General features: G+C 38.0%; 1 protein-coding gene across 2 annotated transcripts; it reads right to left on the bottom strand.

Annotated features, from left to right (window-relative positions):
* Window positions 1–6,714: 6,714 nt before the first annotated feature.
* Window positions 6,715–15,665, bottom strand: eloc (elongin C). Of its 2 annotated transcripts, none has more exons than XM_003219580.4 (4): window positions 15,527–15,665; window positions 10,213–10,268; window positions 8,704–8,847; window positions 6,715–7,457 (listed from the first exon to the last, which is right to left on the bottom strand). In XM_003219580.4, the coding sequence occupies exons 2-4, from the start codon at window positions 10,214–10,216 to the stop codon at window positions 7,267–7,269; spliced, it is 339 nt and encodes a 112-aa protein (XP_003219628.1). In that variant the 5' UTR covers window positions 10,217–10,268; window positions 15,527–15,665; the 3' UTR covers window positions 6,715–7,266. The 2 variants fall into 2 exon arrangements, with proteins under 2 accessions (XP_003219628.1, XP_062835405.1); XM_062979335.1 differs by lacking the exon at window positions 15,527–15,665 and adding an exon at window positions 13,736–13,759.
* Between the last annotated feature and the right edge of the window lie 750 nt (window positions 15,666–16,415).

Genomic DNA, 16,415 nt, shown 5'->3' with positions numbered 1-16,415 from the left:
GGTGGTATGGGAAATAAAGTATTGAGGAATTGGTGGTAGTTAAGGTAAAGGTAAACATTTTCCCCTGACGTTAAGTCCAGTCATGTCTGACTCTGGAGGTTGGTGCTCATCTCCATTTCTAAGCCGAAGAGCCGGCGTTGTCCGTAGACTCCTCCAAGGTCATGTGGGATGACTGCATGGAGCGGCGTTCCCGCCAGAGTAGTACCTATTGATGCACTCACATTTGCATGTTTTTGAACCTCTGGGTTGGCAGAAGCTGGGGCTAACAGTGGGGGCTCTCTCCGCTCCCCCAGTTCAAACCTGTGGCCTTTCGGTCCAGAAGTTCAGCAGCTCAGCGCTTTAACACGCTGCGCCATCAGGGGATATTATTTCTTAAAGCTTGTGAATATACAATATTTCTGATTGTTTTTTTTTTCTGTTGGAGACAAGTATGAATGCTGCAATTAGGAAAAATGATTAGGATGTAATGGCCTTTCAGCTTTAAAGCCTGGCTGTTTCCTCCCTGAGTGATTTTTTTGTTGGGAGGTGTTAGCTGGCCCTGATTGTTTCCTGTCTGGAATTCCCTTGTTTTCAGAGTGATGTTGTTTGCGATATTTTATGTGCTTCTACTGTCTGTGGCCCTGAGAAAACAGAGGATTTGCCAGACTTTGATGATGGGAATACTTTGTTGGGAGGTGTTAGCTGGCCCTGATTGTTTCCTGTGTGGAATTCCCCTGTTTATTTACTGTCCTGGTTTTAGAGATTATATTGTTCTGCATTATTCTATCCCAGTAATTATTTCATATTAAAGAAGAATCTCACTTATCCAACATTCGCTTATACAATGTTCTGGATTATCCAACGCAGTCTGCCTTTTCATAATCAATGTTTTTTGTAGTCAGTGTTTTAAATTCATTGTGATATTTTAGTGGTAAATTTGTAAATACAGTACAGTAGAGTCTCACTTATCCAACATAAACGGGCTGGCAGAACGTTGGATAAGCGAATATGTTGGATAATGAGGAATTAAGGATAACCCTATTAAACATCAAATTAAGTTATGATTTTACAAATTAAGCACCAAAACATCATGTTAGACAACAAATTTGTCAGAAAAAGTAGTTCAGTACACAGTAATGCTATAATTACTGTATTTATGAATTTAGCACCAAAATATCACGATATATTGAAAGCATTGACTACAAAAATGCGTTGGATAATCCAGAACATTGGATAAGCGAGTGTTGGATAAGTGAGACTCTACTGTAAATACTACATAGCATTACTGCGCATGGAACTACTTTTTCTGTCAAATTTGTTGTATAATATGATGTTTTGGTGCTTAATTTGTATAACGATTACCTAATTTGATGTTTAATTGGCTTTTCCTGAATCCCTTCTTATTATCCAACATATTCACTTATCCTGCCGGCCTGTTTACGTTGGATAAGTGAGACTCTACTGTATATTGATAATCTTATATTATCTGCTTAGAACTGGATTATATGAGGCCCCTTCTTCACAGCTGTATAAAATGCACACTGAAGTGGATTATATGGTAGTGCGGAGTCAAGATAATCAGTGCAAAGCAGATAATATAAGATTCTAAATGGGTTATATAGCTGTGTGGAAGGGCCTTGAGTCTACACTGCCATATAACCCAGTGCAAATTAGATAATCTGTGGAAGAAGTCTAAGTGAGGCCTAAATCTGCCTGTCCCCTAACTGAAACCTGGCTGTCCCTTGGCTGGTTGCTAGGCGACCAAGTGGGCAGAGATTAGCCCTCTAAACTGGCAGCAATTGGATAAAAAAAATATTGCTCTCCCTCTAATTAGGACTTTATTTTTCTTTTCTTTTTGTTGTATCAACCTTGAGGCGTGGATGATGGGTTGTGTTGTCAAATTTTGAGGTTGGGGGGCCTGTACTTTTGTTGTTTTGTGAATTGCCGTGATGCCATCACTCTTTTATATATATAGATTGTTCTGTATTGTTGTATTGTTCTGGGCATGGCCCCATGTAAGCTGCCCCAAATCCCCGTTGGGGAGATGGTGACGGGGTATAAATAAAGTTTTATTATTATTATTATTATTATTATTATTATTATTATTATTATTATTATTGCCTCCAGGTGCCTTGGACTTCAACTCCCACCATTCCCAACAGCCCCAGGCCTTCCTATTCCTTTTCCCTTTCTTTTCCCACTTAAATGGCTGAAGGCCTTCTCTCTCCATCGGGAGAGGCCTTTGTGAGGGAAAAAGACTGAAATCTGTTCCCCGCCCACACCGGTTGCTAAAGGGTGGGGTCTGCTTGGCCATTGCTAAGGGGAGGGGCTGTCTGTTAGGACGGTAGCTAAGACTGATTGGCCATTGCTTTTGGGTTTGTTTTTACCTTTCTCTGCTGGGTTAGGTTTGTGAGAGTAGGCTTAAAACACTCACCAGGTCAAATGCTATGTTGTGTCCAAATTTCATAGCCATTGGTGGAATAGTTTGGGAGATATGACGTCCCTAACGGATGGACTTTACATTTTTATTTACCGGTATATAGATTCTAAAGCCTTTGACTGTGTGGATCATAATAAATTGTGGCATGTTCTTGGTGGCATGGGGATACCAAGTCACCTTATCTGTCTCCTGAAGAATCTGTATAACGACCAAGTAGCAACAGACCACGGAACAACAGACTGGTCAAGATTGGGAAAGGAATACAGCAGGGCTGTATAAGTAGCAACAGACCACAGAACAACAGACTGGTCAAGATTGGGAAAGGAATACAGCAGGGCTGTATAAGTAGCAACAGACCACGGAACAACAGACTGGTCAAGATTGGGAAAGGAATACAGCAGGGCTGTATACTCTCACCCTACCTATTCAACTTGTATGCAGAACACATCATGTGACCTGTGAGGCTTCATGAATCTAAGGCTGGAGTTAAAATTTCTGGAAGAAACATTAGCAACCTTAGATATGCAGATGATACTACTTTGATGGTTGAAAGTGAGGAGCTGAGAAGCCTTATAAGCAAAGTGAAAGAAGAAAGTGCAAAAACTGGGTTGCAGTTAAGCATTAAAAAAAAGCCAAGATTATGGCAACCAGACTGATTGATAACTGGCAAATAGAGGAAAAAAATATGGAGGCAGTGACAGACTTTGTATTTCTAGACAAAGATTACTGCAGACACAAACTGCAGTGGGAAATCAGAAGATGCTTACATCTTGGGAGGTGAGCAATGACCAATTTTGATAAAATGGTGAAGAATACAGACATCACGCTGGCAACCAAGGTCCACATAGATCCAACTAGTCCATACTCCAGGAAACCATGCCCGACTGCTCACTGGAGGGAAGTATATTAGAGGCAAAGATGAAGTACCTTGGCTATATCTTGAGAAGACAGGATACCTTGGAGAAGATAATGATGCTGGGGAAAATGGAAAATGAAGAGGGGCCGACCAAGGGCAAGATGGATGGAGTTGGGAGTGGCGATGGCTGACAGGAAACTCTGGCATGGGTAGTCCATGAGGTCACGAAGAATCAGAAGCAACTGAATGAATAGCAACAACAAAATAACCTTTGTTTTCTGCTGTACTCAAAACTTTGGGTGCATCTACACTAGGCCTAGGCAGACTTCAGCCCTCCAAATGTTTTGGACTTCAACTCCCACAATTCCTAACAGCCGGTAGGAGCTGAAGTCCAAAACACTTGATGGGCCGAAGTTTGCACATGCCTGGTCTACACTGTAAATTTAATGCAGTTTGAATAGGATTTATTCAGTGCTATGGAATCATGGGTGTTGTAATTTGGTACGGCATTACCACACTTTGACAGAATCTAAAGACATTGAAAAACTACAATTTCCATGAGTCCTTAGCACTGAACTATAGCAGCTAGAATATTGTAAAACTGCATCTGTTTGAGTGTAGATATGCCACCTTTTTCATGCACAAAGTTGAGTTTAAAATTACCTTCAGGCTATGAAACAATGAATTTCGGATTTAGAGATCAGTCCCATTTCCACTATTTTGTAATATGTAAATGTATGCAAATACAGATATTGGAAATTCAAAACATTTCTGGTTCCAAGTATTTCAGATAAGGGGTAGTCAACCTGTGCCACCTTTGCTAAGCGTCACTTATTTATTTACAGTATTTATATTCAGCATACATAAAAAGAAAAAAACCCTTTGCACGATGTGGTAAATTCGAAAGAAAACAAGCCCATGTGTGATAAGACCTGGGATCTAAGCCATGTAGCAGATGGTGACATTTGGCCTAATCCAACTGTCAGTGCCAACTAGCGCAGACCCGTTTATTCAACCAACTTCAGCCCACCCACTCTCCTTCCTACTTTGGAAGCAAAATAGTATTACAGTTAATGGAGACAGATTGAATATCCCTTGGATACCCAGCATTCCAAACTCCAAAATACTCCAAAATCCAAAACTGTCTACTTGGGGGGCTGAGATAGTGATACCCTTTTTTTCTGGTGGTTCCATGTATACAAACTGTGTTTCATGCACACCATTATACAAAACTATTGTACAAAACATTGTACAAAACTACATTCAGAGTATACATAAGGGTTATAAGAATTGGAATTGGGGGAGTGTCTAGTTTTAAAATATAACTAACTATATTGTACTTTTTCTGTATTTTAACGTTTTACCCTTATGACACAAATATTTATTTTAATTTTAATTTGTATATGTATTTTTCAAAAATCTATTGTATTGTTTCATGCCATTGTTAGCCACCTTGAGTCCCTATAGGGAGAAAGTCAAGATAAAAATAAAGATAACGACGAAGAAACAAATTTTGTGAGACTTTGGTCCCATCTTGAAGAGACCTTATTATATACATATAAGCCAATGCAAGTATTCCAAAATCCAAAACACTTATCATTTTTGATAAAAGATAGTCAACCTAAAGTAATTTCTGAATTATAGTGACCGTAATGTGAACCCTTGGAATAAATCTTGCCAAGAAAATGTCCGCATAGATTCACATTAGGGTCATCATAATTAGCAAATGACTTGAAGGCACAATACCAAAAAAATCAGAATCCAATAGAACAGCAATTTTGTTTATTCTAAATGGGCCTTTTACTGGGATTTCACGTAAGTTCAAACTTGATAGCCAACAATGAGAAACTTGTAAGTTAAAGATTGAAATCTATCAAACTTTTGCAGTGTCAACCCCATCACTGTTTCAGATGGCCTGTCACGAGGGTTTTGTTTGTCCCTGTTTACAAACGCATATAGCACAGTGGTTCTCAACCTGTGGTCCCCTGATGTTTTGGCCTTCAACTCCCAACTAACAGCTCGTAAACTGGCTGAGATGTCTGGGAGTTGTGGGCCTAAGCACCCAGAGATCCACAGGTTGAGAACCACTGATATAGCAGATTCCCCAAAGTGCTGCAGATATCACACTGATGTTGCATTAAAGGACAAGACTGATCACCATAGAAATTGCATAGTGTCAGGGGATAGTGCACTTTGAATTTCTACCGTACCAACATAGAATCCAAGAGTTGTAAGGTAAAAGAAGATTCCTCTTCTATCATTAGCACAGAAACTCTGATTTCTATTCCTCCTTTACCAGTCCCCAGCAGGATTCCAAACATTTCATAAGCTAGTAACTTTTGTGGGCTCCTTTGCAGGGCTCTACTGGACCATCAGCAGTAGAAAAACATATTTCTCTATACCTGAGTTTTCATGCAAGCTGAGCAACCAAAAGCAGATATGACATCATAATGACCAAAACAAAACTCACTGTAAATGCTAATTGAAATTAAATTAGTATAAGAAGGCTTCTGTGACAAAGCAAAAGTGCATGAAAACTTTGTGAGGTGAAATTGTAGGCTTATATTACAATGATAACCATAAGGGAACACTTGGTATCAGATAAAAAGTATTCTTATAACTTGCATACTTTTACAAATGATGGATAGTTTGATAGTTCCATATGCTTACAGGATGATTTTTGTCCACAACTGTGTATCTGTTTCACCTTATAACTGCTCTTATGGAGGTTATAAATGCATCTTTCTTTGTTAAGTTAATTAGTTGCATAATTACATAATTTATAGCAACAGCAGGCCATATTGCACAATATATCTCAATGGAATTGTGGGATGTCTCACATCACCAAAGCATTCTGCCATTTCACATTTAAAGAACACTAAGGAGTGGGATATTCCAAAGAGAGTTTCTGTCACAAAACATGTTCCTTTGAATTTCCTATTCCCTATTTAGCAAAGGCGGCAAGAGGAAAAACTTGAAGGAAACAGGAAGAAAAAATGTTCTAAAGATATGGAGTTGCCTCTTGATCATTCTGAGGTTCTCAGTCTATGAATACAACTATGAGGTTAGTAGAAACACTATCTCTAACAGATAAATACAACAGCCACCGTGCCCTTCAGGGAAGGAGATATCCATAGTTCCCAAGATGTATGTAGAGATTTCACAGATTCTAGAACCACACTGCATCATACAGTGGATCGCACTTCAGCTGTTGTCTTCTCTACATAATATTTTTGTATTAAACAGTAAACTAGTCTTTTAAAGAATAATTCCCTCCACAACTAAAGAGTCGGGCAGTGAGAGAGTTACTTCTCTCACCTTCACCTTTCACAGTCTTTGCCAGTAATTAATATGATTTACAGTAGTAAAAAAAGACTGTGATGGTATACCATGAAAACACAATAATACCTATCAATATTATGGACATTCAGGCAAAAGGTTACAAGAACACCGTATTTAATATTTGCTAAAAGAAAAATATTTAACATGCTAGTGGGAATCAGTTTAATATGCTCAGACAGTTTGAATATTTCGACAATATAAAAGGCCAAGCCAAAAAAAAGGGGGAGGGGAACCATGCCACAAACATTTTAACAGAACAATCCTATGCATCTACATAGATCTGCAAGTCTTGTAGGTAAGTAGATACAGGATTACAGCCATAACAGTCTGCTGTTTATCAACAATTTATCAAATTTTCAGTGATTTTGTGTTACAAATAGCTCTTTGTCATCACTAAAGGATAAAGCAAAGTCATCCACTAATTGGCATGTTTGTTTATTTGTCAGTTGGTAAGAAGTCTGTGACTTGTGTAAGCACCAAAACAAAACCTGAGCATGAATGGGCCATATGCAAAATCACTGTCAGCAACTGTGACCATTACACTTCTTAACCAAAAATACAGAACATGCTAGATGAAAAAAAGATACTAACCGAACTACATGTATTAAATACTGGGGGAAGTTTACATTTTTATTATAACTTATTTTATTTAACAATCTAGGAAGTTTGCAGCCATCAGCAATTCCAGCGCAATTTCAGGTGCAATAGGAAATTCTGGGATCTCTGTGGAGCTGTTAGTGTAGCGAACCTTGTAGGTGAAATACATGCATACTTTTGATAGGACATGGGAAGGAATCTCTCTAAAATTTACTTCATTTGTTTCATTTTCAGCAAATTGTCCTGTACAAAAAAGAGAGAAAAAGACACTGAATAAAAATGCAAATCTTCCAAATTAAACATTTATACAAAACAGCATGTGATCAATAATGCCTTTTCTTGTTTGAACCTAAAGAATTCACACATGATACATTTCCACTGTGCTTTATAATTCCTTTGTGGTGAAACAACAAGAAAAATTCTAAATTGCAACTCAAAATACTGTATTAAATACTGTATTAAAAGAACAATCCTGCCAAGTCACTTCTTATGACAATTCTTAATTGAAATTGTCCTCTTAGGATAGATTAGAGTAAAATTATTTCATTTTCGGAAGATGATGCAAATACAAGTGAATTTTGGAACAAGCTTACGTACTGAGTTGAAAAGCCTAGTACATAGGCTGGTTCCAAAAAAATTGCATAATTATTCTAGATGCCTAAAGGGGCTTTGGAGTTGTTTTTCTTGAATGTCTATCACCCAATTTTACCCACCCTTTCCTTTACATACACAATACATCACTTTTACAACTCTGGAAAGTTTCTCATTGTACAACTCTGAAAAGTTTCTCAAGTAATCATTGAGAGAAATACTTTCAAACAAAAATATTCTGCATAAATATTTGAGAAACAGGGTCTCATTGTATCATATCTGTATATCATATCTCTAAATATTTATACCCAAGTTAACTAGATTTTGTCCAATTTCCCATGGTAGTATAATGGAGTAGCTCACAAGACCAGGGAGATAAAAATTCAAACCAATGGTCTGTTGTAAAGCATGCTGAATGTACAAAAGACTAATGTGAGAATAAAATAAGATCTACAAATGTTGTCCTGAACTTGACAGGAAAACCAAAACCACACTTACACCTAAAATTGTGTGCCATAATTTCTCCATGCCATTTTTATTTCCTTGAAATCTCTTCTCAAATTTTGCTGTGAAAACTATGGAATCAATCTTAAGAAGTGCTTAATTTTACAAAGAAAACATTCAGGAGGACACTAATTTTGAATAACTTAAAAGTACATAAGTGCCTTCGATAAATCGCTATATTCCAAAATATGTTTAAGTTAAAAAGATCTGTGGGTTACTGCACTTCTAGTTGTTTCAATATATTTTTTGATAAAACTGTAATGCTAAAATCTGCCCAGTCAATAAACTGACGGAGCATGCAGTTCATTCTAGTACTTATTATTGGCATAAAAAACCGCAATAAAATCCAAAAAACATATAAATTTATTCAGGTCTATAATTTGTTTGCACCTACCTGGGCCACTTAACATAGCTTTTATTGTTCCTGATGTGAGTGCATGTTCTCGTTTAACAATGAATTCATGACCATCAGAGGATATCAGTTTCACATACATAGCATCAGGGCCTTCACACCCGCCATATGTTTTCTCTTCTCCATCTAAAATACACAGTTGTGTCAGTTCAATATATGCAGACTAGAAGACTGAAAAATGAAGTCTAATATCAAGCAGTGATTTTTTAAAAAAATACAAGAATGCTATCAAGACTAATGCAGGAAGAAATTCAAAACATAAAAATTTTCATCTTTATTGTTCTGCTCTTCTTAATGTTAGGCAGATAGTACAAATTATGACTATATCTAAAACTCATTAATAGGGAAGACCTGTAATCATTTCTCTCACCATATGAATATAAAATGAAGTGTTAATTGTCTATGCTTAAAAATAATAGATTTTTCCATCTTTTGGTACCTTATTGCTTTCAAATGTTTTTCTTTGTACATATAACAGACATGGACATGCAAAACAATTCATAGCTGAAAGCATTTTAAAATAAGCAAACAGGGAAATATATAATTTTAGCATTCTAAAAACAATATTAGAAAGGGTTTCAATATGTTTCCTACTTTAATCATACTTCCTCACATTTCTTTTTCATTTCATTTTTACTACTATACACAGAAAAATATACGAGTGGGCAATCAATATCGCATCTTAGAACATATATGTTGTGCTGGTGTGTGCTTTTAATGTTTTAATCTAGTTTTAATTGTCTACTGGTTTTAGGTTTTTTTAATTGTTTTAATTTTTGTACCCTTTGAATGTTTTTAAAAATGTGTTTTTTCACTTGTTGTGTTTCAATCTGAGTCCTAAAGTGGGAAAAACAATTAAATATAATGGAAATATAAAATGAACTCAGATTTTAAAAATATGTCTGATATCTGTACCTGTAAGAAACAAGCTCATGGATGATCCTCTTGTCAAAAAACATGGAATAGTGAGGATTTATCTTTCTAAATAATTTTCAGGCGCCTCTCTAGAATCTGTGCTTAATTTGAGTTAAATTCTGATTTTCTGAAAGCAGAGCTCAAAAAACAAGTAACATCCTTAACATAAAAGGAGTGTCATGGTGTCACACAAACTAAAAAGCAGAAGGCAGTCCATATATATTCAAGTCTAAAAGAACTTATCTCCCTATGTGAGCATGCCTAAGTTTTAAGATTTTTGAAGGAAGGTGGTCTTTTTATCTCTTTTCACTATATTTTAGCTGTGTGTCACATTATTTTAGCCTTATGTTTTTAAAATGATTTTTTAAATTTTTGTGCAAATAAATTTTATGCCCTGTTTTTACAGGTGTTTGCAACCTTCTTTAGAACCTGTGTAAGGCGATAGGTGGGATATATACTACGGTAAATATCAAATAAAATATAATAATTGCAGCAATTCTTGCTCTCAAATCTCATTAATTATGCTCACAAAGCAAATGTACTGTACTTATGAAGGATATTTTTCACAAGACATACCCATCTCTCCTTATCAAATGCTTGGCTCTTAGCTTTTACCGATTTACAAACAGGATCTGAAAACAAATGGAAAAGTACATTCACATTCAAGTTCATTGTTGAAAGCAATCAAAGAATGTAAGAGATATAAGGTCACTAACTGCAGTCCTTTCTAGAGTTGGCTTTGATGTTAATTAGAAACATAACTTAGCTGTGTTTACTGTACCACCCTTCCAAGTCAAGGGCGAACAATGCTTTGACGAGTCACTACTAGCTCAAGACCAAGGTTATACACAAGCCCTTGCTGTGCAATTAGAAGTCAAATGACCAAGAACAAGGCCACTTCTGGACATAACGTCATCTGGACAGTTTGTACCAATGAATCCAGCAACAACTCAATTTAAATCCTACATCTCATTACATAAATCTAAGTTCAGTAGGTCATCGATCACAATGATTGGAGAATTATGGGAGTGATAGTCTAAGTATATTTTCTAAGCTTTGGTTTCCAGACCTGACTATGATCATAAATTGTTCTTGCTATGTGACTACAAGTTAACTCTAACTTGTGACAACCCTATCATGGGATCAGATATTTGCCATTGCTTTCCTTTAAAAGACTGCGACTTGCACTACACCATTTGGATCTTTACTGTCATACATCTTCTATTAATATCACATTGAGATTACTGTAATACACTGCACTTTACAGGAGAAAGGAGCGCTGCACTTAAACTATCTGAGAATATTTAGATGGTACTGAATTAAATTACTCAGCTATTGGCTTGGGTCAGTCATGTATAATATACATGATTCTTGACTAACTCACAGTTTTTCTCCAGGCTCAAAAAGGGGACTAGTCTTTACCATAAAAGCACAAAAATAAGTAGGATGAACTATTTTGAAGTACTTTAAAAAGCACTAGTTGAAATAAGAATACATCAACTTAAAATAAACTAGGTTTTGGAAAATTAATACAACATACAAAGAGTAAAAGAGGGAAGATGTACACAAGAAAGCTACACCAACCTAGCAATTTATACCAATGAATCTCATACAAGAGTAGCAGTTCAAGGCCCTGTGAAGCTATGAGATTCAGAGTGTGTCTCAGATTTTAAATCTTTTATCCATGATAGCCAATCAACCACAGGGCAAAGATCCTCTTTTTTTCTTTTTTGCATTTGGCATGCCTAACTTTGACAAAAACCACCTGGAGATACTTACTTCTATTTAGTAAATACTAATACATAGGTGCTCTGATTCCAATTAGCAGCATAAGAGCCAGATGTGAACTGCTGCAAACAACAAGAAAGAAAGCTAACATAATTTACAGGTGCCTTCCATGTGTTCCCACACACCTCTTATCTGGGGATATCCTCTTTCAGAGACATTCTAAGATTTTGGTTCATATCTACTAGGATCCTTTTCTGTTGTTATGGCTTCACTGGCAAAAGCTACTCCTACTATGAGAAGGCCTTTCTGAATATAATCCTGCCTTACGATCTAAGAGGGCCCCTAACAATCAGAACAGACAACACTGACCTAAATGGACCAAGGCCTTGGCCTAACATAAAGCAGTTTTCCATGTCCCAGAGGCCAAAAGAAGCATTACCTATATGAATTCATTATACACCTTAAATAAGTCACCATGAGATAAAGGCAACTTAAACACCACTTGAGCTAGCACAAGAGACACGAGACACATTCATTTGCCAGTTATGAATACTGATCAGTTTGTCGGTGGATGACAAGCAGTGCATACATTCTACCTCTTGATCTAGTCAGTTAATCCCCTCTGAAATTTGAGGAGTGTATTGAAGTAATTTGTTTATTAAAATATTTATGATGTTTCATACCACAAGGATCTTTGATGTGATGAACAGATAAAAAGAAATTTCCTAATAGTTACATTTTCAAAGATTGTGCTTCCCTTTCTACAAATTATCCACATTAAAAATCCTCAACAAAGCTAAGCAACTTATAAGTCCTACACTTGCAGACCTTCAGGTCTTCCCTTGGCCTCTTTCTTCAAAATGCTATTCCTATGTCTTTTCCCAATCTCAACAAAGTACTTAGCTAATAAGAAGGCTTTAAGCAATCATTAAACGGTTTTAAGTTTTGAAACATCCCCAAAGGTCAAACCATCAGCATCATGAACAGCCACACAATCTAGTCTCTAAAGCATACACTGACTCCATTATTTCAAAATAATATTTATTTATTACGTTTATTTATATCCCACGTTTTCTCTCCATATAGAGACTTAAACCGGCTCACAATTAAAAGCATTACAATACAACTTAAAATCTTATTATGACAGGACAGGATACTGATAACAAAGGAACACTAATTTATGTAGTGACAAATGGTTGCAATTCTTCTGAGACCCTAAAACATAATATGTTTACTTTTTGTTTCATGTGTGCATAAGGGGATGGTAATGTTTTGCCTTAGATGTATACCTTGACTTCTCTTAACTGAGTTCAACTTTTATCACCACAACTTTCAAATGGACCTTGTTATCTTCTGCAATCTCTTCAAGAAAGTTCTGAGATATGAGACAAGTGCTCCTTTTGTTAACATACCATGGGATGCGGGTTGCTGTTTCCTGAATGCATACTGTTTGCATCAAAACTGTCCATTTTTATGACATTTCCAAATGTACCTATAAACGTTGTCTTTTCTTTTCCCACACTATATAACAAGTGCCACGTTTTTACCTTCAGCTTAGCAAATCAATATCAAAAGACTTCACTGCAAGTAAACTGGGATGTCAGCTTTATTTCTATTCGCTGGAAGAATGCTGGATCAACAGCTATTTACTAAAGTCAGCAACAGAAGCACAGCAGATTATCTAGGACCATGACAGCATATAGGCTTTTTAAAAGCTTATATATGGGGATCTGGACTAAGTTACTATATTAGTTGGGAGCAGTGTGGGAAATGTAGCTGTCTGAGTACAAAGTTGAACAATATTCTTGGTTCCAGTTCCCTATTCTAAGTTATTAATTCCTTACACAAACATAGGCATACATTTTAATATTGATTGATCAATGAATAGGCACACTGATTATCAGTCTATTTCTATGCAAGAATAATGATCAGTTAAGATAAATAAGGGGCTTTAATTTGACATCTGTAGTTCAAAATGTTTCTTGCACCACTTTAGCTTGAATGTCCATGTTCTCCTAAACACACTGCTCCCATATAATATCTGGTACAAAATTAATTTAAGTGATATCCCCTCAGGCATGGCAATCCAAGCAAATTTGTTTTGACTAACAATTAACAATACAATTATTTTATAGCAGGGCAATGTTCATACTGTCTCCATTTATCTTCAAACACTGAGAAAAATGGCTGAGTTGCAATTTTAAATGGAAGCAGAATTGACCAAAAATAGGAATTTTAGAAATTTGAGAAACAGTTGTGAACAACTAAAGAGGGAAGCCTTGAGGAGTTTCTAACACATTACTATAACCCTTCTTGCAGAAGATTTGACCTATATCTTGACTATTCACTGAAAGCTTGCTTTCCAAGATACCTGGAAAGGGGTCTCCATCACCTCATTTTTCTTCTCCCAATAATGTTGAATTCTATTTGAATGAAAGCATTAGAAGCCAGTTACAAGCAAGACATAACAGGCACTGCTGTCCAGTAAAAGGAGGGCAAAGCTAGCTAGGGTAGTGGTTGTACAACCCTGAAGACCAGGATTCAATTCCTCATTTGCCGGGGGGGGGGGGGGGGGGGAGAGAGAGACTTCCTCAAAATGCAGTTCTCCAACTCCCAGAATTCCTGACCACTGAACAAGCTGGCTAAGGCTTCTGGGAGTTGGAGGCCCAAACAGCTGGAGGGCTGCCGTTGGGAGTCTGCCTGCTCTGGATAGTGGCCTTGGGTGTGTCACATACATCTCCAGAAAACCCCTTGAGAGTGTCACCATAAGTTGGAAACTAGTTGAAAACACATAAAAATAACAAAAGGGCAGTTGTCCCAGAAATGGGTGTTGCTTCCTATCACAAACACAGCCAAAGTGTGTTTGTGGCAGAAAGCAGGATCAATAAGAGGACACTGCAGTCATTGCATCACATGCTATGGATATTTATTTATTTCATGTATATACAGTACTGCTTTTCTCACCCCTGGGGGGACTCAAAACGGTTCACAACATAGTAAATGGCAAAGATTCAATGCCTCACATCCATATAAAAGAATATTACAAGCCTAAAAGCAATTGTATATAGCCATATATTAAATCATTACAAACTATACAAACCATCAGCATAACCATAAAACATTAAGACATTTAAACATTGCACCAATCCTATGGTTTCCTTTGGCTGTTTGTGTATTGGTGTCATTCGTCCAATGCCTGCTTACACAGACAAGTTTTGAGCTGTTTCCTGAATGCCAGGAGAGGGGGGGAGGCGATCTAACCCCACAGATTACATATTTTAAAGTACCTACTAAATGGGAGGAGCCCACGGTGGCGCAGTGGGTTAAACTGCTGAGCTGCTGAACTTGCTGACTGAAAGGCTGGCGGTTCAAGACCAGGGAGCAGGGTGAGCTCCCGCTATTAGCCCCAGCTTCTGCCAACCTAGCAGTTCGAAAACATGCAAATGTGAGTAGATCAATAGGTATCGCTTCTGGGGAAAGGTAACGGTGCTCCATGCAGTCATGCTGGCCATAGGACCTAGGTGAGGTCTATGGACAAAGCTTAGAAATGGAGATGAGCACCAACCTTCAGAGTCTAACACGACTAGACTTAATGTCAGGGGAAACCTTTACCTTACTAAATGGGAAAAGGGGCACAGACACTGTAGAACGAACGCAGTTTGACACCACTTTAACTGCTATGGAGTCTCTGGCGATGAGGACTGGTGCCTTACCAAACTACCACTCCCAGCATTTCATAGCATTGAGCAAGGGCATTTGAAGTGGCGTCAAACTGCATTCATTCTAGTGTTGGTCAGGCATGGGCAAACTTCGTCTTCCCTCCAGGTGTTTTGGACTCCAACTCCCGCAACTCCTAACAGCCGGTTGGAGTCCAAAACACCTGGAGGGAAGGCCGAAGTGTCCCCATGCCTGGTGTAGGAAGGTGGGGCTGAGGCTCTTTGTGTTCCTCCCGAAGTCTGAAAATATATTCCAAGGCAGGCCAACGAAGGGCTCTCTTAAGGGCGGAGTTTATGTTGACTCCTGCTCTGAAGGGGGAACTGGGCCACGTTATGGGGCTTCCGCTTGCCGGCAGCAGGAACGGCTCTTCTTGCTCCAATAAAGCCCCCCGGGACGGGAAGAGAAGGGAAAGGCCTAGGAGGGCGCCTCACTCGCCGGGACTTACCTCTTCCTCGCCCGCTCGCGTCTCAGGAACCCCTGGCGGTTCCCCAACCGGGAAAAATACTCCCCTTCCCTCGTCGAAGCCACTTCCGCTGGGTCAGAGACACCTACTTCCGGTTCCTGAAGCACAAGCGCAGACAGAGTAAAAGAAGGCTAGACTGGCCGATATCTCTCCTCCTTCCCCAACCTCCAGTTTCATGTAGCTCGGCTAGAGTGCATCTTCTTAAAGGGATACAGCATTAATCCTAAACACTACAAATACTACATTCAGTAAAGGACAGGAGGGATCCTCTCACCTCAGCAGGAGTCTACCGTATATCATGCAGCTGTGGACAAATCTACATAAGCACCACCAAACTCAGCATTGCCCAAAAACGAATCAAGGAACATGAAAGGCACAGCAGATTTAACTCAACCAGAGAAGTCAGCCATAGCAGAGCACCTGATGAACCAACCTGGACACAGCATATTATTTGGGAACACAGAAATGCTGGACCACTCTTAACAGTTATCATGAGACTACACAGAGAAGCCATTGAAATCAACAAGCATGTGGATAATTTCAACAGAAAGGAGAAAATCATGAAAATGAACAAAATCTGGCTACGAACATTTTAAAAAACTCTAAAATCGGGACAGTAAATAAAGAACAACACTCTGAAAACAATGAATTTCAGGCACTCCTAGCATTCCATAGCATTGAGCAATGGCAGTTAATGTGGTGTCAAACTGTCTTAATTCCACAGTGTAGTAGATGCAGCCACAGTCATCCTCTTTTCAATAGACTTCTTGCTCAGGTCTTTACCCAGGCTCAGTAATATAATCTACCATCTTTTAAAAATTAACTACAAATGTTTTATTACTCCAAACATATGTGTTATTAATAATATGGC

The sequence above is a fragment of the Anolis carolinensis genome, chromosome 4 (genome assembly GCF_035594765.1).
Source record: "Anolis carolinensis isolate JA03-04 chromosome 4, rAnoCar3.1.pri, whole genome shotgun sequence".
NCBI classification, from domain to species: domain Eukaryota; kingdom Metazoa; phylum Chordata; class Lepidosauria; order Squamata; family Dactyloidae; genus Anolis; species Anolis carolinensis.
This window is presented reverse-complemented; position numbering and strand designations above follow the sequence as displayed.